The sequence below is a fragment of the Bombus pascuorum genome, chromosome 5 (assembly GCF_905332965.1).
Source record: "Bombus pascuorum chromosome 5, iyBomPasc1.1, whole genome shotgun sequence".
Classification (NCBI taxonomy): domain Eukaryota; kingdom Metazoa; phylum Arthropoda; class Insecta; order Hymenoptera; family Apidae; genus Bombus; species Bombus pascuorum.
The window spans coordinates 10,102,057-10,127,430 of NC_083492.1; the positions used below are offsets into that span (position 1 = coordinate 10,102,057).

Genomic DNA, 25,374 nt, shown 5'->3' on the forward strand with positions numbered 1-25,374 from the left:
TGTCTCGCACGGATTTGCTTCGATATTTTTGTACCACATGGTTTCGTATACAGTTGGGGACAAAAATAAGGATATGAAGAGGTAATAGTAAAAGTTAAAGTTTAATCGAACTAATATTATCGTTGTATACTTATTTATTATATATTCTCATAATAAATATATTATTTAATAAATAATTGAAATAACATTTTTGTTTGAACGAACCATAGTTAACGAAACATCGTTGATATCTAATAAAGGCAGTAATTTTGTATGTAGAGAAATTCTATTTTCGTTTGAAAAATTCTTTTTCACGAATTAAACATTCGTTTTAATGAAATATTCAAATTCGTTGTCCCTAATTCTACATATAGAAAGGACTAGCATATTTAATATACGATCGTAAATTGGTTTTTCAATTTTAAATAAAAATTTACGATATAAAATTTCGTACGAAGGGAGAAAATGTTAAGCTGGATATTTCTGTAACATCGTGAATTAAATCGTAGTTACAGTTGTTTGAAGAAGATTTTAATGATAAAGCGATTTAAATTGAAATTGAAACTACTTTCATTTGCCGCATCCGAGGACGAAAGTAAATGGCCGTTTGACGATTAAATCAGCGAAGACGGATTTCGTAAATACGTTAACAGACATTCTCGCCGCAGGCGGACGGACTATATACTCTATCACGAAATTCTGAGATTATAACTTGAGCTCTAACCTGGTTCCGGTTCTCATAGAGCAAAGCGATCCCACCTCTCCGTCCCCATAGCGTCCCAATAAACCCGGTTAACCCGTTCTGTTATCTCCACCTCGCTCTTTGACCCTCTATCCATTACATTTTATCTCGTAATCTGTTCTTTACTTTTGATCACTTTGTGGATACACTCTACATATACAACGACGTTCCATAACGAAGGATAATATCCATTAAAAATTATTCAAAGGTATACTTGAATTAAATTGAATTATTTTAATTGCGATAAATTATTTATTTTAATTGACGATTATGAAATAATATTTGATTATTTGAGAAATTCCTAGAGAGCAGACTTTCAGGAATTTTTCGATTTACAGGATTAACGTTAGGTATTTAGGTATGAAAATTTCCACAAGACCTAAGTAATTCATAATGCACTTAGATTAATGTACAGTGTAAAGTTGAAACTTTGGGTTAGCATATGTGTACGAGGAAATTTTCAAAATCGTCTTTCCCTAGACTAAAGGCTCATAATCAAAAAAAGATTGTTCCACATTTTCGACTTATAGTTTCTTGAAGAATCGCTCATCTCTCAGTTTTATTATAGGTAGCTGTACTTTCTGTATTATCGTACGGTTAAAAGTTTTAATGATTAGGATGATGATACAACATTAGTTTTCCTATTTTCACTCGTATATAAATTATGTTAACAGTATTTAAGAAAAATACTTGGTACACGTTTGTATGTTCTTATTAAACGATGTATCTGGTGAGACGATAATTTTCGCTCAAGTTATCAGCATGATCGGTGCTGTATCATTTCCCGGGATTCGTAGTATCCGGTGCACGGAATTTGCTTTGTGCCGTTCTTGTTTACAGTCTCGTACAAATTGGCCGTAGCTGCGGTTGATGCCCATACAGACGTGTCCCGTTTGTATCGGTTAGACCGATTACCGTCTCTGTTTGCTTTAAATCGCGAACGGTTCGATCAAAAGCTCGTCGATTGGAATTGAAAAAAAAAAAAAAAAAAAAAGAAAAGAAATGAGCGCCAGGGATCATCCTAATCGTTCTTTCATTATCATTCTACGAACGTTGCACCATGCAGCAGCCATTGTCTTTTTGTTGCCATCGTAGAATAGAGAAACACGACGAGATTCGTTCCTACTCTAAACTTAGGAAAAATTGATCCACTATGCTAGCCGCGAGAAGGAATTTTTGAAATCTCTCTATTACTTCTGTATCGGAGGGAAATAGTTCTGGGAACTGTTTGAAGAGAAGTTGTGCAGCTACAGAAACTTTCAGATTACTCGAATTGCGAAGTTAGTTGGTGGATTTTTGGAAAATTCGGGAATTTAACAATTTCGATGTTATCAAAGTTGGCAAATTCTTTACTAGAGTTTGCACTGTTTTCATTTTTAGTGTTAGATTAGTGTTATAGGAGAGTTGCGCAAATTCTGGAGTTATTAGAATTGTTAAGGTGATTATTTTACGATCTCAAAAATTCTCAGACCACAGGATTTCTTCTATCTAGAAAACCTCTGTGGAGATACACGTGTTTTCTTCCTTTCAATAAAATTTGCTCAAAACTAAATTAGAGAACAAAAATCCTTTCTGACACTAGTTCGAAAAATATAATACAAATTTATACTACTCGATAAATTGTTGCTTTAGAATTTATTTTCCCATAAAATAATATTCGTTGTAACAAGACGGAGAAAATACAGCAAATCTCGACAGATTATCAGAAAGAAAGTGAGACAATTTATCGTACCAACAACGACGAAAGATCGAATGCATGGTTGATATCGAATCGTGTATTTTGCACGGGTGAATATCATCCAGTACATTCGTGCCTCTGCAAACATTTCGAGCGTTTTCGCAACATTCGATAACGTTCGACGGTACATACAGAATCCACGTATGCAGAACACCTCGCTTTTTGCAGATTCTCGTAATGTTTTCACATTTTTCGCGACGGTAGTTCGTATCTACATTTGTTTTCGTTTCCATTTTAACGGAAATAAAGAAAACTTAAATAAATATATTCTTATAAAACGAATATTTCAAAGTGTTTTGATCGATTTATTTCATTTCCATTCGTTTCTCTTAGTTCGTTATTTCAAACATACGTATTATATATAAAGTAGATGGAATAATTTTGATTCGTTTAATTCATTTGGCTCTTTAGTTCTAAAACGATTGTAAAACGGCTGTATATTTTATTGTAAATACACTATATTCATAAACTATATCCGTTTAAAGTTTTTCAAGATTTATGAGTCCGTTGTACACACATAGAATTTCGAAATCCGTCTGTGAACAAACTCTGTCTGTGAACAGTTCTTTTTACGATATACTGGTATTGACATACACAGCTATAATATGATATATATCCGCATGTAAATATTCTGCGATTGTCGATCTTCGAAATTCATCGACATCGATACCTACTATATAACATTTCGAAACATTATCAATCAATCTAGCGAGACTTATCCAAAGAGGAACTTTTCGATTAAAAATTTGCATGGAAATAATAGCCATCGTATATATATATTTCTATTCACAGCTGATATTTTATAATTCAAGAAACATCATATTTTAATTCTTTGTAGCTTATGACAGAAAGAAGTTGTAATATTAATTATAGCTTTTAACAACTAATGTTAAACGTGAATGAATCAAATTATGACTAAGTATAAGTAAGTATAAAACGTTGATTTATTTATCAACCTGTATCTATTTAAAATATAACTGATAAAGAACAATTATAATCTGAGTCAGAATTAACAAAACAAAAATTTACAGTAGAACCGCAATTATCTGAACTTATCGAGAGACAAACAATTTGTACAATTGGAGTTTGTTTGTTTTTTCCATTATTTTTTATTTCTTATTCGCACCATGGAAGATCAAGTTTTTCATTATCGTATGAAAATATGAAATTACTTACAAAATGTTCACACGTTTTAATAAATAGACTTCCACTGTATGACCTAAATAATTTTCTAATTTTCCAATTTACTAATATTATCGTTTGATAAATCATTATGTAAATGTTATTTTTTTATATAGGCGATCAGTACGGATAAACTTTTATAACTCTTGATACGAGCAAAATGTCCTAGTAAAATAAACCGTTTCCGTTGTCTGGAGTGACGAAGCGTGGTCACGTCGAATCGCAATTCAAAGTCGTTCCTCCCGACGTAATATCCGGAAACGTGGCGGATACTCGTTCACCGTAAACGTTATTTACATACCGCGAGCTATACGGTTCGCGACGAAGCGATCTCGTAAAAGAATACGATCGTTAAATTGGACGACGTCGTGTATAACGCGTTCGAACGAAATTCGGTTTCCGTAACCGCGCGTTTCGTTCGCGTCTAATATCGTGAAATTAATTTCCTTCGAGTCATCGTAAAATCAGAGCGTGGACGATCCGTGGCTTTGATATCGAATTAAACCTCGATCCAATTATGGAAAGCAGTGATCGTTTCAGGAAAATTAAGCTGCATCGTAGACCGAACATTTCGAATAGTTATTCATTGCTATTACTTATTACAATAGTTACTTGTTATTATTTTCATTAGTTTAATTTATAGTTTAGTAATCGTTTATATCTTTTAATTATTAAAATCATAGGTTGTAGGTTTGATTAACACGCTATTGAAATAAAATACTAAAATATTAATGAATAAAACATTAAATATAATTTCAGAATATTTTGTCCATTTAATTATTAATTTACCTACATTAGTAATTGTAACTATAGAAAATATCAAAATTATTCAAAAAGTTTTTTCAAATTTCACACTATATGAGATGGATTATTAAAATATGGTGTTTGATTAACACGTTATTGAAATAAAATACTAAAATATTAATGAATAAAACATTGAATCTAATTTCAGAATATTTTGTCCATTCAATTACTAATGTACCTACATTAGTAATTATAACTATAGAAAATATCAAAATTATTAAAAAAGATTTTTAAATTTCACACTCTATGGGATGGATTACGTTCATTACAATTATTAAAATATGGTGTCCAAAGCAATCCGAAAGAACATTTGTAAAGTAAAACCTCCTACTGTTACGTTCGCAATAACATCCGTAAAATAAAACTTTCCAGTAGCATCACCTTTTTGAAAAGGCTTTTCTCTCATTAGCGACTGTCAATCTTCACTATGAAATCGAGTTTGTCAAAAATATTTAATCCTTTTCCAGCTTCGATTCGCTAAAATGATATTTTTATAAAATAAAAGGGAAAAAGATAGAGAGAAAAGGATGGTTATAAATTCGCGTGAAGTAAAAAGCGATACGGTAAAAGATAAGTGAAACGCTAAAAGGAAAAGCGTAAATAGTTGCAACGAGAAATGAATGATAAAAGTGGATGGGGATGTGCTTAACGCGGAGGAATGCGGTCGGTGGTAAATGCCGTTGACTGGCGTTGATTCATGGCGCATTGAAAGCACCCGATGCTGCTCATCGAGAATGCTCAGCTATAATTGTTGGCCGCACTTCAACCTTTTCATTACTTCACGGCTCGACGTGATCTTCCTCCATTCGTCACCTGTACTTCCATACCGTTCGTTTCATCTTCAGACCACTATGAAATCATGAAAAAGATGTACGATCGGTTTTTATGAATTTTGGATTGTATCACAGCAAAGGAATGTTTCCATTTTTAAATAAACTTTTTCCATTATACGATTACGATTACGAGGATGATTATTAGGAAGTTTAGAGAACGTTTGAAAAATAGATTGGAAATTATAAAATGTGATAAATATATTTGTAGCAAATGACGTCAAGGATTCACTGACAATGTTTTGTATACGATTCCCTGGAATTTTGAAGTATCAGCTTTTTAAGTATTACATTAAGTACCATGCTTCCTTGTTTTTGATTATAATAACTATCGTAATAAATAAACTTAATTTAAATAAATTTAACATATACATTACTGACCAGAAATTTGATATTTCGAAATACTGAAATACAGGGTGCGCCGTTAGAATCCGGACAAAAGAAGTTTTGTGCAGAAAGTTGTTTATTTAAGTCAATACACAAAAACACATGAAAATGTTGTTATATCTCATTTAAAGGGTCCTTGCTGAGAACTTTTATTCTATGTAACCACCCTCTGCCTCTATGACCTGCTCTATTCTTGCTCTAAAGCGCGAGCACGCTGACTTCAACTGGTCGCGTTTAATTGTCGCGAATTCTGACTCGATAGCAGCTCGTAGGGAGTTGACGTTGGGGTGCCTGCATTTATTAGTTTGTCTCTCGATAACGCCCCACACGTAATAGTCCAATGGGTTTAGGTCGGGACTGTTAGGAGGCCAGAAATCTTTCGACCAAAACATGTCCACATTGTCAGAGAGCCAATTTTGAACAAGATGACTTGTGTGAGCAGGTGCGCCATCTTGTTGAAATAAATACGGCCTTCCAGAAGCCGTAATTTCCATCCACGGCTTTATTACTGTCTTCAGGACCTCCAAATAAACCTCCTTTGTGATTCTTTCGCCTTTTTGGAAGAAGTGCGGAGGCATGACGTCGCCCTCACTTGAGACAACGCTCAAAACGTGAACACTTGCTGGAAATTTGGTTTTGCCCACAACAGGAACATCTTCGAGATTGTGGGCCAGCCAACGGTCGTTCCTCCGATTCACTTTGGCATCCACCCGGCGCGAAGACTTTCTATAATCGCCGCTCTTCTATCGTATTCCGGGTTTTGCTTAACGAGTTCTGTCATTTTGAGGTTATAGAAGACTTATTGACATATTTAACTAACTTCAGAGTCAATCAGCACAAACATCTGAATTCTAATATGGTGGGAACTACAAATTGAATTCTGTCCGAATTCTAACGGCGCACCCTGTACATTCGATAGAAATGCACTGAGTTAAAGAAAATTATTAATTGATAAATGTAACATTAGTTTATCTTATTCTTCTGCTGTAATCTTCGCGTAATACAGACAGTACAATAAATTCTTCTAAAAAAACACTCGCATTCTATATATAGTGAAGAATTTTCATGGAATGCGAGAAAGTTTCTGCATTGAAGGATCACAAGAGGAAAATGTATTTCATTCGGACTTTCGTTCGTATCGGCATTCAATTTTTCGTCGAAGATTGAGCTGAAACTTCGTGGCAGTGCTGCGTGCAATAAGAAGACGGGGCTCTATCGCATGGTAACATTTTTCGTCGGAAAAATGGTTCCCCATACAGGTTTCTACGGTGTATCTTTGCGTGGAAAAAGTAAGACGTGCCGTAGAATCCGAAAATCGCTTCTTTCGGGCACGCAAGTAGGTCAGAGAACCTGAGTCAGACCATGGCTGTGTATGGTTGGGCACGAATGGGAAGCTTCCCTGGCCATTCTCGAGGAAATTCCATCAGACACACGAAATCCTCGGCTCAAGATGCTTCAAGAAACTCGATTCTGTCGTTAAATTCCACCTCTTTCAACCTGGCGTACGCCCGACGTCTTTTTTTTCTTATCGTGATTAAATTGAATGATTCAAAGCAATCCATGATGCGTGCTGTACCATTTGGTTGATGTGAAAATTAACGTTATAAAATATCAACTTTTTTTAGTTATTACATAACATATACGATGTGTATTTTGATGATAAAATACACACGAATATAAAAATTATTTTCCCTAATATCAGATAACTTGGGAGAATCTGGCGAATCTTTAAATTCTTCTTCCTTGTTAAATCTTGTAATACTCCACAATTCCAAATTTTTCACTACGAAAGAATCTATTCGTCAAATCACTAATCAAACCAAAGCAAACTAAATCACATGCAAAATTACATAAGATATAGGACACGAATTAAAACAAAAGTTAAGTTTAAAATTAGATAACCCAGCTGCAATCTGAACCCAACAACACTAGTGATATTAAATGAAATATTACAATACTCCGATATCCGAAATTTCTTACCATAAAACAATCTACCCATTAATTTGCTAATCGAACCAAATCAAACACGATTTGCACGAAACAATTATAAAAATAATATTGAATAGGAATTAGAGAAAAATCAAACAGAATCCGCGAGGCGATTAGATCGAAAACGAACAATAAAGGGGTTTAACGTGAATCGCGAATGTAATTAGTCGCGTTCCAGTCGATGGCAGTCGCGGATCCGAAATGCAGGGTGGCCAATCGATCGGTTAATTCTAGCATTGGGTTCAGAATAGATCAATGGCTATGGAAATCGGCGCTGCGGGATTCTGAGGACCCTTTTGATGACCGTAGGTATTTACGAGAAGCATGACAGCCGGCATGCCTCCGTAATGGTCAAACAGCGTGCGACGGGATTCGAGTGCTATTATTATGGTACCGCGGAGGACGCAAATTGACAGGCATAATTGGTTTAATTTCTACGCGAACGTACAACTGGGAATCTCGTAAAAATCGTTCAACTGCCTAGTATTTTACTGGAAAAGTTGATTAATCCGTCGTTCAGAGATTTTCTGAATCTTCTTCTTCTACATACGTATTACCATTATATTGTTGGGAAATTAGTTGGACCAAATTTCAAGTATTTTGACAAACTTTTAGGAAAAGAAGAAATCTGATTAATTTGTTGTTTAAAAGTTTTCTGAATCTTCTTCGACTTGCTATTATAGAAACAGTCGCCTATTACTGGAAATTAGTCAAGTCTATATAAATAACTAGATTAAGATCACTTAATTGATATAATTAGTTTAATTTAGACACGAAGTTCTATAGTTATAAAGGTAGTGCAAACAATCTTATAGTAAATAATCTATTTAATCCATTAGCAGAAAATAACAGAATAATGAAATAATTTATACAGATCAATTACTTAAGATCATTTGTATTAACTGAATATTTTATTAATTGAATGTTTATCATATTGTAGATAAACGTTTAGAATAGTAAGGTAGTTTTATTCTCAACTTATAAATAGAAATACTTTTGACATTTTCTTACATCGTTAATTAAATGATCTTATATGAAAATAACAATGTTCGTTTAAAAAAATGATTTTTTAAAAAAATGTAACCTTATTACGTAATTCATAATAATAATTTCTGGTATTTACGGATAGATCTATCTCGAAACACAAAATCAGTGTGGCTCTATCCAGCATATTGCATAAATTACTGCGAATACTTCTCGATTTACACTCCAGTAATGATCCCAACAACCATGACGCCTGCGCCAAATGTTTTGTCGAATAATCAACGATTTGTAGAAAGGTATTCTCTGTGTGTAGATAAAGGTATGCGAGCAATTCATCAGCACAATATGCGTTATCGCACGCGAGCCCGTTATCGAGAGTATTCTGATTTTACTGCTCTCGCTCTTTACCTCTCACCTCCTATCTCTCACACAGTATGTAATTTAACTTCACGGTTTAATCTTTCCGATGCAAATGCCAGATAATAACGTAAGAGAGGATTATCGTCGAAAGTAACCAACTATCGCGGTATTATTACTGAAAATCGTGTCATCGGTTTATAATTAACTAGAGCCACTCTCGTTCACGAAAAATACGAATATCAAACTTCCACGAAAAATATTCGTAACTTTCGTTATCAAATTAAGTCTTTATTACCGAAATATTTAATCGATCTATCAGTTGTCCAACAATTCTGAAACTTTTTAATTTGATATTCTTAGGAAAGTTAATTCAATCGTATTTTTATATAACGTTCATCGTATCTTGTAGTATTTATAAATCTTGCAGTAATATTAAATATCTTGTAGTAATTATAAAATTACGTCATTTTTATGATAAATAGCTCTATTTGCAGGAAGCCATCAACACATTATAATTTCATATAATTCTATTATCGATTGTTTGTCGCTTCGTGGGAAACTCGACTCGTTAGTCTAGCAGGCATGTACTCGGGAAACCACGTGCTCCAGACTATTTCCGCGATTCTTCTCGCGACACCAGAGAGCGGAAAGCACGGACAAATTCGCCCACGCGACCGCCGGTAGAAGTTAAATCAGAAACGTCGGCGCAAATTTGCTTAATTATTCCGCGCAGAACGTTAACCAGTCGAGAGAGCGTGGCTGCGCGTTCCTCGTAATTGTAGTGGTCGTTTATAGTTGAACGACTCTCGTCGCGTTGCAATTGTCTGTTGTCAGGAGTGGCACTCTTACTTCCGGCCGGTGTTAAAAGGCCGTCAACTCGAGAACACCTCGATTTTTTCCTGCTCACTGACGCAAACCAACCGAAGTTCACGTTGAACTTGCGGGGAAATCAACTTCTCCCTTCGATTCTACGTCCTTAGGTAATATTTTCTTCTCTTTTTTCTGTCTCCCTCTCTTCTTCTCTTCCTTCTTTCTCTTGTCTCCGTTTTTCTTTCACAAAGTTTACCCGGAAGAAATTGACTAATGAATCGACGCCTCCGTGTTCCTCGGTTGAATCGTTGTTTAACGAGTTCGTCCATCGAAACAGTTTACCGAAAGCCGCCCTTTGAAGGGCCCTTTGTTGTCGTAACTTCTCCCTATTTCAGTCGATACGAATGGAAAGTCGTTGTTATCCTGAATTTCGTTGGTTGTCGATTGTGCTTCGTGAAAAGAGGGTGTCTTCGTGGAAAAAAGCACGAAGGCTCCAGCAAGTTTTACATTATCATATTATTCTGTAGAGAAAAAAGGATTGCAGTAAAATTCGTGTAAAAGAGTTGCTTTAAACGTCGCACTTAACGTTGGCCCGTCGTAGTAATGATAAATCGTTAACTCGATCTTTGTCGCGACCTATACACCAGAAATACAATTGCAGTTTGATAATTTTTTATAGAAATTAAATCATTTGATGTGACTTACGTTCAATTAATCATCTCGTACTATAGCCCATCACGCTCAATGCTAATCATTCCAATCGATACAAATCATTAGAAACCATTTTCTATCCCATTATAAACCGTCGATATTTGTGTCAAAACTGATAAACTACAATTGTAATAAAAACTTAACTGCCATATATTACGATCAAATGAAATTGTTAACACGATTTAACGTCGATAATAAGCTTGTTCCGATTTTTTTCACAAATTAAACCGGTTTACTTATACGCATCTACATATGAATGTAGAAATCCCAACGGGTACACGTACACGCGCATCTACATATTAATGCACGCGCACCCTCGAGCTCGCTATGCATTGTCGCGTTGGTAGATGTATAGGATGGTACGCGAGTGCCGTTCGTGTACGCAGCACTCGTGAGTTAATATAGCTAGGGAGAGAAGGGTAAGAGAGGGAGAGAGAGAGAGACGAAGGGGATGAACGCGTGGGATTACAGCTGTATATCTATCACGCTGGAATACAGCATTGTGCCAGAAATCCTGATGGCATGCCCATAGGCCGCAGGAACGTCGTGACGCGACGACGCCGCGTCTCTAACGCACGAATTATCCTTCAAACCTCAAGCCGTCGCGAATTTCCTCCAGTAGACACGGTTGAGAATTTTCCGCGAAATCCAAAGGTTAAGAAATTTGTTGCGATTTTACATATCGTCTTAACTACTATTAGTGTTTTTTTAACAAAGGTTAGGGAATTTGTTCTTTTCCATTTTGAGAAATTGGATATTTATATTTATATTTATTGAAGATTTTTTCTAAATTGTTTTATTCAAGTGTATTTGATTTTTCATTTTTTTACATTTGAAATTAGTTTCTTTTCAGAAAGAATTGGAGGTTTAAGAGTTGGAGGTATCTCTTTTCTATTATCATTTGCTTTCTTTTCTCTTCTTTTTTTTTGAGATGAAACTGAGGAATTAAAAATAGTTTCCATTATGCAATAGACGTACTAATTGCCACGCATATTCATATAATGATCATAAACAAATTATTTCATTTCAAAACATTTTTTTATTACTAATTCTTACTAATACACAAATTACTTCGTGAAATAAATTCCGTAAAAAGTAAATGTGTTTATGAAATATATTGTTCATAATTCACAGTAAAATGGAATGTGTTAAATTATAACTAAATCTTATATTCTGATGTATTTATAAAGAATTTGCACGTGCAAAATTGTATAGAATGCATATAACACGAAAAAATATATAAAACATTCAAAGTATAGTGCTTTCTGTAATATTCGACAGGCAAACTAATTTTCCATCGAGGTTCTACTTTTTTAATTATATTCATAAAAATATGAATTTGCGTAAAAAACGACAGTTCAATTATAACATACATTGAATTTCCTTACACGAAATTGTAAAACTGCAATGATCTAACTTACGATAACGTTGCTTGTGGGATAGTTCAGATCACTATCCTATAATTCATAACGTAATCCAAAACATTACATAGCAGAACGTGTTGCGATCCAGGTCACTATGCCATAACTCATGGCGTGATCCAAGTTGCTGTACAAGGGACCGACCTACGTCCCACCTACTACGCAAAACACCATAATACAACCTAAATTATAATATATTTCTACACGATTTCCTGCAATTTATACCTCGTTCTAACCCACAATCAAATTCACGTTACTCAAGTAATCATACAACCAAATTACCATATAATTCAAGTATAATTTTATATTCTTACCCTTTAATATACATACAAAAATTAATTTTAGCTACGATGTTTTAGGAATCTACTGTGTTTTACACAGGCTCTTCATACGTCATTTCTTTAAACAATAAGTAATAAAAGATATATCTAACAATGAAACGACAATCACATTAACTACTTATACGAAAATATATAAAACTTTCTCAATTCTCAGCTCTTAATTCTTAACTCTGATTGATGCTCCAATGAATCTCAATTTATCATTTAGGCTTAAAATGCCATCTTATGTATATATTTTTAGATTTGTTTCAAACTTGATCAAAATAACCACGACGAGTCTCGCTTATAAATAATATAATAATAAATTGATCGTAAGAAAATAATTTGATGTTTCATATTTTAGTCGTTCGATGGTTCGTTGATCATTTCTGAAAGAACAAGACTATCGTATGATTCCATACTCCACACGAGTATCTGCAGAAGTATTCGAGCAAAGCAGATACGTAATGCCCGTACAAAAGCTCAATCTGTCCCATCACGACATCGTTGTCGAGAACGAAATTGCTGAAGCAGCCTTTTCCAAAGAACTCGTAGACCAATTGAGCAGAGATATGTGACACGTATACGTGTGAACGCGGTTTCTATCCTTCAAAGCGAGTGTTTAAAGCGTTCTAATACGTAATTCTGGCTTCGCTTGCGGATTTCCAGTGTTTCGACCCGGTGATTATGCAGTGGTGGTAACAAAGTATCAGCCAAAGCATAAAGGTAGTATGGGCCAAGGGTGGTAAGAGGCAGAATGCGGATGGAGCGCGAAGATCCATCCAACGAACCATCGGATAAAGCGAAGATACTTGAAAGAGTATGTCTGTGTTTGCGCTCGTAGACGGGCTGAATCCTGAATTTCCGGCAAACCACCCCCGACCCTAAGATCGCCGAGAGTCGAGACGATAACGAATCTCGATGTCAGCTAGTGGACCATGGTGAACTCGATCGATCTAACGAGCCGTAGGAAAAACAGGCAGCTCGTAACTATCGATATTCGGAATAAGAGTGTGAACGAAGTGGATACCTCTGTCGATCTTTGAACTTTCGGTTGATGTTGAATCTTCACGGATTATTGCTTGTTCTTTGATTCGTGTTATAGGAAGATTGGAAAGTTTGCCAAATTTTGTTCTTTTTGCCACTTTTAAATTATTCGAAATTAGGTATTTTTCATACTATAACACGAATCAGAGCCCTATGTATTTTACATTTACGACCTCTTCATCTTTCAGGATGAAGGGTTAGAAATTTTTCGTGTCATAAAAATCTGCGTTTGTGTTATAGGAAGATTGAGAAGTTAGTAATTTTGTTGGTTTTTGGTGGTTTGATTTGACGAATGTCGAAGATGAAAGATTCGAAATTTTTCTTTTAAATAATCAATTGGTGTTTTATAGTGTTTAGTAGTCTCTTTAGAAACTAATTCCCGCTATAAATTTCATGCTACGTTCTAAATAATTTTCCAGTCGAATTCAGTTGGAGATTCGTGTAGAGATTGAATTCTCCAAATTTCGATGAGTAATTTGTTCGGCGAGTAACTGTACCGAAAAAAGAGTATCTATCCCCTTTTCGCTTCTGGCAAAACGTGCAATTCTCGTTTCTTCTTTTCTTTCATTTCTGTGCGTTTCTATGGCGTTTTATTCGGCAGACGTAGGGTTCGTTAAAACTTTATTGTACATTATTAGCACCGGTGGAAAATTACGGTGGCGCTCTCGATATCAATAAATTAACTGCGCCGCAGGACGTTCTAAATTGCATTTACTATTTCCCTGCAGGGCATTAAACATAGAACGACTTTCGTAATCGCAGTTGTACTAGGATTCGATTACACGGGCTGCCTAAAATTTAATTAAATCGACACACGGCGAACCCCTTCGCGCACAGGTACGCTTTTCGCACCGTCATTTACCAGATCGCATCGTGAAAATTGTAAAATTTAATTTACATCCGGCTGGATTCAATTTGTCTCGATCATTGACTGCTATAATTTTTTAGGTGTATTCCCCTGGCGAAATATTGGCGACGCGAATGCAATCATGAAACTTAACGAGAAAATATTTCATCGACCCGTACTCTACACCTTCTTGTGTAAACCAATATATTATGTAAACATGTTTTTCGAATTATCACTGTGAAAAATTTTCCAGAACTTGCTTCAATTTGGATAACTTGATCGATTGATCCGAATGCGTTTTTATAGAATCGTAAACTAAAGGTGACAAAAGCGACATTTGATCCTGTTTTGGAAGTACCATTTCGCTTACTGAAAAATTTAATGAACAAAATAACGTACTGGAATAATGAGTTCGTTACATTTTTTAAATTCTGTTCTTGAATTACGTCACGTTCGAAGCGAGAATGCGATATCTAACTTGATACTGTTTAAGCACATTTCTAATACTTTTCCAACGAATCTCAATATTTACCATGAACGAGTTGAACAAAATTATCTGTAAAACATCAACTCCAACCCTTTTAACTAAACCGGAATCAACGAAAATAAACGTTTCAAAAACCATTTCAAAAAGTAAGCTTATTCCACTTTCGTTGCCTCGTAAACACTTAATGACTTCACCATCTCTTACCATAATTTACCTTGCCGAAATTCTAAGCGAAAGAAAACCACTGTTTACATGGACATCAAGAAAGATAGCAAAACTAAACTAAAGTCCACGCAGTACATTTAATTTCCCATCCGTCTCGCGGTATCAACAGTTGGACTATATTTTCAGGAGAAAAATCTACGTTTCTTCTTACATTCTACGCGAGGAGTCTCTAGAAAAACAAAAGGATAACTTTAAGAATGTAGCATGAAGTGAAACGCGGGAAAGTCTAAGGGAAGTGAATTCGTGTAGGACGCGGCGAATCTTCCCCTTCTGTAAGTAGTGCTAGTCGTACTTTGATCAGATGCGCTGGATTTGTGCTCATCCTTGCCTTTCTCTCTCTCTCTCTCTCTTTATATCTATCTGTCTATCTATCCATCTCTCTCTTTCTCTTCTATCACAAGTGTCGCCGCTCATCTCTCTTCGGAAGATTCATCGTGTTGCAACAGCGTCAGCGACGTCTTTGAAGACTCGTCGCATCGTAGGCCTTTCAACGAGGTCGAAGCGGCGGCGGAAGTGCCGCGGCAATGCCATTATCGAGAGAAAGAAACGAGTGCGCTGCCTGCACGGAAGAACGAAGAAAGCTGGATCGGTGGTTAAAAGTCGGCGTTTGATTTTCTACCAGTCTCTGCTGCTCTTTCTCTGTTTGAGCGTGTCACATGCTATGTCAGATCGAAGCAATTACCCTGAAGTTGGTATTTTTCATGGTTAATTTGTAACGCGAATTGTAAGTTGGTCGAGTGTATCACTATTTAAGAAGAGGAAGTTATGTTTTTAAATACTACGGTGATTTGGTATTGGGAGTTTTCATTATAGCAGATTAATAATTTAGGCAATTGAGTTCTTTGAGAAAATGAGTCTCTTTTCGAAATCTGTTTACAAAGTATGTATAGGATTATTTCTTCTTTGCAAGTATGCTATAGACGTTCCACAATTACATTTGCAAAATATTCTATAAGTGTTTCAGGATTAGTTTTGTAAAGTAATTGATAAATTTTATTCTCCATTAATTCCTTCTTCGTTTTTCTCTTACGATCAACAGATTATATAAATCACCATTTATTTCTATCGAGGTGTTACGTCTGGCGACACACTATGTAGACCAGGCCACACACCGCGGGCAAGGTGGCTACCAGATGTCCACATATCCTTACTGCGTACCCTCAATAGCCTTAAGGACCTATCATAAATCTCAGAAATTTTCTAGCTAAGGTCCTTCAGACCGAACAAAGATCTTTTTACTAAGTCGTTTTCTAAAGTTTATTGTTTACTACGACAAGACACGAGGAAGTTAGTTTTTCTCACGTATGATGCATCCTACTAGCAATTTTCTATCGAGGGCGGCTAAGACCCTTCTTAATCCACCAACCTTCTTAGTATCCACTGCCCTCACTTTCCTAACCAAAATTGTCATCAACAAATCCGATGGTCCCATGCGCTAGACACACCCATCACTAGCTTTCCTCCGACACAACATCGTCACTAAACTTCACTTATTCTTCATCGTTAGAATAGTCAACATATTTTTACCGGGTTTCTACCCTTAGATCAATCACTTACTTCACCTATACATACGCACCAGTGTAACTATCTTCTTTACAAAGTTGTTGGAATAAACATTAATTTATACGTGTTAATTCAGTGTAAACTCAATTGAACCACTCCTATTATCTTAACAGAAATAAGGGGATCTATCAGTTCGTGACGCCGATTATCTAATCGTAACGGGAATTTACGACTCCCGTTGACGTGCTTTCTCACGATCGCGTCTCTCCGCGAATGATCGATTAAACATGAAGTATGTATAATTTTGTGTGCTAGATTAGATTGACCGCGTAGTAATGATACATATATGTGAATATGAATGTGTGGAAGTATGTGAACGCGCGGCGTCTCGAAAACAAAAGAATGTAAACTGTTCAGTTAACAGTCTGGTGTGGAAGAAGGTAAAACAAAGAAAATGCTGAGACGTGTGTAAATGTGTAATCGACGAATATGAGATCGTTTATCAAATAAATCTATAAGTATTTTAATATAAATCCTAAATGTAAACTTAGTGTTCCTCTACCATTATTTCAGCAATTAAGATCCAAACTTATCAACAATTTCTTCTTCATTCATCGAATTATAATCGACGAATTACATTAGAAAATTTCACTTAAAACAAAGAGGTTAAACAATTTTTCAGATATTTACTAATTGTTGAATTAGTAGATGTTGATGTAGCTTGTTGGGAAATTCTAATCAACAAATTGCATCATCGGCAAAGAAGCATAAAGAGAATCGAAACAAAGTGAGACGAATCGGTGCTTTCCGAAAGACTGATCGAAATTTATGACGACGAACGCGAATGGTCGTTTCTGTAGGGAGAAAAAAAAGTACGGGGTAGGGTTTAGGGAGACGTAGCAGTTTGTCGCGTCGGTAAATTTACAACTGTAATTTACACGACCGTCGAATATCCGTTTCGATCTTAACATCAGCGTAGAAAGAACGTAGATGCTTGAAACAGCCCCGAGCGTGATTGAGAACACCTTTGAGATGCGATTTAGGAAAAACAACAAAGGGAATTGAGAAAAGATAGACGATACCTGCAAAGCGTCGCACGTTCGTTCTATTTTCTTAGCTGCTTCCTCTTTCATTCAGCTTGAAACGATAACGATAAAGATTCGTCGATAGTTTTCTCTGTTTCAAAAATTTTCTCGAAATTTGTCCTCATTTCACATGACTCGTATATATTTCAATTCAGTTTTACTTTAATTATCTTGTTAGTTTCAGTTCTATGTGTGTTTTTATAGATTTCTAAATTTATGTAACATTTATGAGATCTTTTTTAAATAGTCTTCATACAGTTTTTCTAGTTACAGAATTTTTATGAAATTTGTTTCTGGATATTCTTAATAATTTCCTTAATTGAAAATTTTCATAAGATTCATACAAATCGGTTACTCTTTGTAATTCCCGTTAATTGTGAAATCTGTTCGTTGCTTACGAAAGAAGTTATGATTTCACAGTGAAGTACTTTTAAAATCACCGACGTTAAATTAATATTGAAGTTGGAGAGCAGATAATTCCACAAAAAAATAATAGGAAAAATTCCGCGATTCTGAGAAACGAATATCCAAGAGTGTTTCACTGATTATACGAAATTACAGTATTTCCTTTACTTGGCCGTTTTATCGAAAAATTTCTTGATCTCGTTACTGTGAATTTTCCTTGGCAAAACGAGCAGCGAGAACCATTGACTTCCTTTCGTTTTACGAAGGATAGAAAAAAAATACAGGCCAGTATCAAGAATGCATAGAGGAATCTCTATCGACCGGTTATTTACAAGGGAAAAATGCGATGCTCATAGAGCCGTTTCTGTTTTATCGAAATAAAAGCTCTTAATAAAGTGCACCGACATGGCGTGGGAAAGGTATCAACCGACTCGATAGCCTCAACAATTTTTTATTATCTGACGATACGTTGTCAGAATATTCCGAATAATGATTTTTTCTCTGTCTATATAAAATATATATAACCTTCCGAAAATACGTGAAACGTATATGGATCTTTGATTTATTGATTTGAATAAGGTCGGAAGAAATATTGAAGGTGCGAGATCAATTTTCATCGAGAACGAAATTATTCACGTGATTTCGTTTGACCAAATGAAACATAAATCGTCGCGACAGTGGTCAAACAGCTTAAGCAATTTCACGGGTTAATATCTAACGCTTGATTAATTTAGTCGAGCCGAGTTAAGCAGGGTTAGCAAAGTTTACCCACGCCGCGTCAGAGTCTTGTTTAATTATTAAAAGCCTATTTCTGAGGTGAAAGTTTATTTCCAAAAATGCCATTATACAGCTTTTTAAACTGATTTTGATATCTGATATGTTAGTAACGCATTGGGTAGTCTCGTAATTAACTTAAATGTTTGTTACTATTATTTGTGAATAATTAATTGATGTAATAATTTTTTGTTCTTTCCACTAGGTTTTCTTTTTTGTTTTTATAAAACTTTTCTTGGCTACTTCTATTATTTTAGGCTTAACTTCCAGCATGATTTAATGCCTACATTATAATATCTACATACTTTAAATATACAAAATGTAAATATAAAACTATAAAAACTTTCTTGATTTTATGGAACATTCCGACAAATGCCTTAATCTGACTGAAATGATACGTTTATAATAATTGACATTTATCTACTGTACAAGTAAAATTCATTGAAATAAATAATAAAGGAATAAAAATAAATAAAAAATAATCTAGACTCAAGAAATTTTCCATAGAACTTCAACTTCCTCAAAGCTCGACCATCGAAACGAAGCATTTAATCTCATAGAAATCCCAAATTTCTCAAAATTCAAAAGTGGAATCGAAACTACGGAAAAAATGTGCCAGAATCTAAGCTCAAGAAAATTCGATCGTACCGTCAGAATACACGAACTTCCGAAGAGCAGAAATTTTCTAAAAGTTCCACATACTGAAAACTCAAACACAGTTAAACGTACATAGATGGTAAAATGAAAGGGCACGTATATTTACCCGAACGAGGGTGAATCGAGGGAAACAATGACAGGGCGGCGTGGCAAAGGTACGAGGTATGCTCGTGCACGAAGGATTAATTCTCGTGATGTACAGGAAATCAGTGGAGATAGAGGGGCGAAGGGCCGGCAAGATCCCTTTGAAATCTTTCGGCGATTAATTCATTCGAAAGCGGTACGGAACAAGGCTCACGAAACGAAGCGGCTGCAGCGGCGCGTGCAATTTTGGCAAGACGATTCCGTGGCGGGCGTTTTCTATGTACACGTGTATCGTCGGGCCACAAAGCGGCCACGATCCCACTGGTTGGTTCGTGTGAAACGCGAAATTTGTCGGTGTAATTACGGCGAGGGGAAATACGGAAACGCGTTGCGATTACGCGGCCAAATAAATCCCAGTCTGCCTACTTTCTGACTTTCTTCCTCTCTCTGTGTTTCAGATACAAGTGTACGGGTTCAACGCGGAACTGTATCACAATATGAGCGAGGCGCAACACAAAAGTCAAGGCCTGGTCGCGATCTCGTTGATGGTACAGGTAAGCGAATGTAGAATATTGTAGTTTCTACGAAATGATTAAAACGAGGAAGTTTCACAGTGATTTGGGAGCTTTGTATAGCGGGATGTTTAGATTTATGTGTGTTTGTGTGTATGTGGGCACAGAAGTGAATTTGATATGATATAAGTGACTATGTAAGCAATGGCGGTTTTATGAAAGAGTAGGATTTTGATATGTTCGTTGTGTTTTCAATTTTTGGAATCTAGATGATCGAATCTTTGTACTTGAATATTGCCGAATACTTATCGTTATTTCGGTTTGTACGATTTGTTACTGAAGACTTTATATCGCCACTTTTTTTGTTACATGTTAACGCTTCGTATTATGAACGTATTTACATTGCTAAATAAAGTGTGCGTTCCATCTGTTTCGCATCAATTTTGTAACAAACGTTCCACTCTGCCACCGTGGAATTACTAGATAAATGAATATGCATGAGATATATGAATGGTGTTTGAACAAAGAGAATATATACGTACGCGACAGTTATTTTGATATCAAAAAACATTTATAATTCCTTTCATTTCGAAAAAAGATAAATAAATAAACATTGGCGAGATTATATAAAAAAAAAAAAAAATAAAAGCATTGCTAAAATAGCAATGAAATAAGTACCAAAAAATATCTATACTATCGATACTATCGTAGAATTTTGTAGACGCTTCGATTAAATTCATTTTAATGATGATTAATCAATCTATTAATTATAATTTACATTAATCAATCTATTTAATAATCTATTAAAGACACAAATATGAATTCCCAAATGGATCATGGTAACAAGACAGAAGGGATTGACAAATAAGGATAGCAATCATAGAATCCTATATGTCAACGAGGGGTAGTTTAGCAACCCTGGAATTTGTTCCCGAGTTTGTAAACTAGGTATCGCGTGTTTACCGTATCCTTTCGATCGATGTAATTTATTCTACCGTTAAAAATAACTAAGAAAATTACAAAAATTACGAATTTGTTATTAACAAAAATGAAATCCCAAAATATTTGTAATTCACAAATTTTTATTCCCAAATAGACTACCTCTACAAATTCATATTTTTCTGAACGCAAATTAAAAAAATGCTACTTAAATAGACATTTGTTTCATAGATATTTCTTGTGTTTAATATAAATAAATAAATAAAATATATATTGTACATTTTTGCAGGATCCTTTGCTCTCCAAGCTTTCTAGATTCTCGAATTTGTTTTCTCTTTCTTTCTTCTCGGATTTGGGCAAAATCATTTTATTATATAAAAACAGAGCAAAGTGTATTTCAAAAAATCGAGATAAATAAAATAGAAAAAAGGAGGAAGGAAAATGTACGAGGAAGAGGTAGAAAGATTTTATTCGCGACGTTCTTATTGGTGAACAATTATTTCGAAGTCTCGCAGACAAACACCCGGCAGGCTTCCCGGGGCTGCGTGCCGCTTGCTCCGAGAATAAATTCCAAAGTTTCGAAGGAAACGTTCTGCTTTCGCCAGCTCGTTCCACCTCGTTCTTATACCCTCACATTTTCTCTCACGTCGACGATCGTCTACGTTTTCTCTCTTGCTCTTTCACCCCTTCTAGAACCGGTGTTCCGCTAGAAGAAACTGGAAAGCCTGCGATTCTGAGGCAACAAACGCCAGGAAACAAGCGTTTATGCTTCTGATTTCTGGCACGATAGTTCAACAGAATCGGCTGCTGCCGCTTCACTCAGACTGTTTATCGAAACATCGACTCGTTTCTAGCTCGTTCTATTTCCTTTTCTGATTACCATTCCCGTTTCGTTCTTCTATGTATATCATGATTGTTAGAAATGTTCTTGCAATAAGTTTATGCATTCTAATGTTATCGTTTCGAGTATTTATTGAACGAGTGCTAATCTAATGATTCATTGAGCAGAATACATCTTCTGTAAATTTTTATGTATAATTCTACAAATTAGATCAAATTCCTGTATCTTCGCCTTAGAAATCCTCGCTTCTTTCGTTCAATCTCTGAATTAAAATTTTAAACCAACGATTATTCCGTATTACTCGTTTATAAGTAGTGAGTAAGGAAGCTATATTTTAACTGGAAAATTTATCAAAAAATTAGTCAATTCTCGTAGTTATTATCTTCTTGGGATTAAGATTCTGTTATTCAAACAAATGCGCACACTATCGAATCGGATTTCTGCAGTTGTGTAATATTATTATTAAAAACAAGTACCCTCTAATTTGAAAAATTCCCATAAAATTAGTCAAAGATAATAACTAATATTTCCCTGGTCAAAACGATATGATCTTCAAACGAATTACAACAAAATTTAAGAAAACAAACAATTCCAAATTAAACATCCATAATCATACAGCGTTACTGCTGAAAATAATTACTTGAAAAACGCTGTAGCTTGAAAAATTCTCATAATATTATTCAACTCTGGTAGTTAACATCCTCTTCGCTAACATCCATCAGCAGTCACGCACCATCAAAACCCAAAGTGGTGTTTTTCGCGTGCAAGCGTAATTTTCATCTGCCTTTAGCAGCGGTTCCCAGCCGCTAATGACACAAAAATCCACGCGCGGCTCGTTTCCAAATCATTACCCAAAATCAGTGGTCGTCAGCCGAGGAATTAACGACGCGAGACCAGAGGGGAGAGAAGAAAAGGCGAGAGCGTATTCTCGCGAAAAAGCATGGTACGTCGGTTGACAGGGATTTTCCCTCGTTTTGCGCGGTCGCACCGTTTACTTCCGGAATAAATTTTCAAAGTTCCAGCAGCCAGCCGCCCCCCCCCCCATCTTCCTTTTCCCTTACCTTTCACGGTCTTTAGCAGCTGAAACGCGCGACCGTGAAACAGAGGGAACAGCAAAAAGACGAGGAGGGAAAAGAGTCCTTTAGGATGCATTAAGGACGCGGCGTGACGGAGGTAACCTGAATGTAAACCACTTATTTAGAAAGTTTACAATATTTTAAAAAGACCATGATATTATAGAGACGAGGTACCTGATTTTTCACTCTTACGTATTTCTTATATGTCCATGGTTTTAGGGAGATATCGTGTTTCTTGAAAGGTCTGTAAAATTTGTTGGACAGGTAAAAAAGTAAAAAGATAAAAAGAGATTGAGAATTTATGTGGCGTGAATGAGTTTATACGTTGGTTGGAATTTTCTATGTGTGAAAGTAGTAGATGCTTCTTTTTCTTAGATTTCATCATACCTTCTTATATTATTTTTTCATAACACGTCACACAATTTTACTTGCTTGTACATTGTTTCATTTATTATTATTTTTTACTGAATATAATTTATCAAACTTCAAACTTCTTCGATCTATCTCAGTTTGAATCAAACTTGAATTAGGACTGAGTTAGGTTTGAGACAGATTTGAATCCGATTTGAGTTACATTCAAGGTAGTTTTTAATTAATTTTTAATCAGAATTAAAATAGATTTCAGTTAGATTTGGATTACGTTTAAATTACGAACTTGGTCGAGTCTTAAACAGATTTAAAGTATATTTGAATGAAGTTTGGAATAGATCTACGTTAATAACTCACACGTGCACCAATTCACACTGTTCAGATCAAGATCATTTCCTTGATAACATAGTCACAGTAACGACGAAAATATTTTAGAACCATCCCCAAAGCGGCTGCCGTGTCGCGGGCCAATCTTTAACAGGTGCTCGATCTCTCGACAGGGTACGGTGGTAGCTCGTAAAAGTGTGTCGTGGCAGAGGGGCGTCGTGTTGACGGGTGTAATTCAAACGGATTATACCCTGGGGGTGTCTGAGGGATAAGATCCAAATGAGTCGGTGGCAGCATTCCCTGTCAACGCTTGAACAATCCGAAGGGGCTAAATGAGCTCCCGGATATTTTCACTCGCGCGTTGCCACCCCATTCCACGTGTACCTTTCGTGGGACACTCGTGTCACCCGTTTTCACCGGGATGGATTTATCGACTGGAATTTTAGTCGTTTGTTCTGGATCCTTGATGCTTGGTGGGAATTACGACACTGGGTTTTAATGAATCCGGGGCGAGGTGAAATTATTGGACAATGTTTGCGTTGATTGAAAGCGACGTAGGAGGGGGTTGATGACGAAAACGACGAGGTTCCCTTTCCTACATTTTCTGCTGGATTTACTTACACGATTTTTTCATTTGCTTTTTACAGTTTGTAGACAGATTTTTCTTCCTTCTTGAGAGCAATAAATTTTATTCATTACAAACTTTTTTCTGCTTGAGAATAGAAAGCGAGGAGAAATTAAAGGAATATTTATATCGTAGAAATATCGTATTTATATTCGTACGTTCGGTTTTAGCAATAAAGAAATTCGTAACAAATTTAATGCTGCAAGAATATACGGAATGTACGTAATACGCGAAGATATAGAAAATATTCAAAGTAAAGTGGCCGTTTAATGTTTAATTTCCGTTTCCATGAAAATATTTAGTAATTATACATCGTACTAATTTAATCGTAAATCTTGATTTTCGTAAATCTTTGATTTAATTGAAGTTTGATTTTACTGTCTTATAATTGGTAATTCTTACTGCATAATAATATCTCACTGTATCATTAATTACTAAATACTTTATACACATTATTGGAAGTAAGTCTAATATGTACTTTACCAAGGAAAATAAATATTATCGTTCCCTTATTAAACCGCGTAACAAGAAGTGCAAAGCGAACGTAATAATCGCACGTTATATTATTAGACCGAACGACCCGTATAACGCAGTAACGTAACCATTGAATTTGCTTTATTACAGCGAGCTGAAAATTTTATTATCAGTTAATAAGTTATCGAGCTCGGAAGCTAATAATCCAGCTTGCCTCTATTTTGTCTGCCGGATGAAGACGCGATAATTATGCCGGATATTGTCAGAATATGTACTTGAGATTCACTTCCTCCTCGGTATACTTATGTATTCGAAAGAATATTTAACAATATCTTCCTCTAGTCGTGTCTCGTTATAATGCTAATGAAATTTCCAAACTTTTTATATAATACATAAGATACCAACATAAAAGTTTTCCATGGTGAATGTTCAAATAGTTTCGTAAGCCAATGCATATAACAATACACTGTAATATCAGTCCATATTGTATTATAGTCTTATATAGCATTTTCGCATAAATCGTTTAGAACTTCGTGGATTATAAAAACGAGAAACTGAAAATTTCGAGGAAATATGAAATGAAATTATCATTCCGTATCTGATCTACGTAAAAGTACTTTTCTTATCGAACATGAATGCTTTGATTGCCAAATTTAACCTTAAACAAACGTTTATGAATCTCTATGCTTATCTATATCGATCCTCTTTTCAAGAAAGTAAAAAACGATACATATTCAATTGCTCAAACCGTACCACACCCAAATCATTACCTACCACCTCTCTCACATTAACACCACTCCCATCCACATAGTGACGCCACCTTGAATAACGAATACCCCG

General features: G+C 35.4%; 1 protein-coding gene across 3 annotated transcripts in view; it reads left to right on the top strand.

Annotated features, from left to right (window-relative positions):
- LOC132907329 (carbonic anhydrase-related protein 10) overlaps positions 1–25,374 on the top strand; it is a 231,082-nt gene that overhangs the window by 183,295 nt on the left and 22,413 nt on the right. For all 3 annotated transcript variants that reach the window (XM_060960303.1, XM_060960302.1, XM_060960305.1), the window contains exon 5: positions 19,830–19,925. In XM_060960303.1, the coding sequence (XP_060816286.1) occupies positions 19,830–19,925 (96 nt within the window). The remainder of the gene's footprint in view (positions 1–19,829; positions 19,926–25,374) is intronic.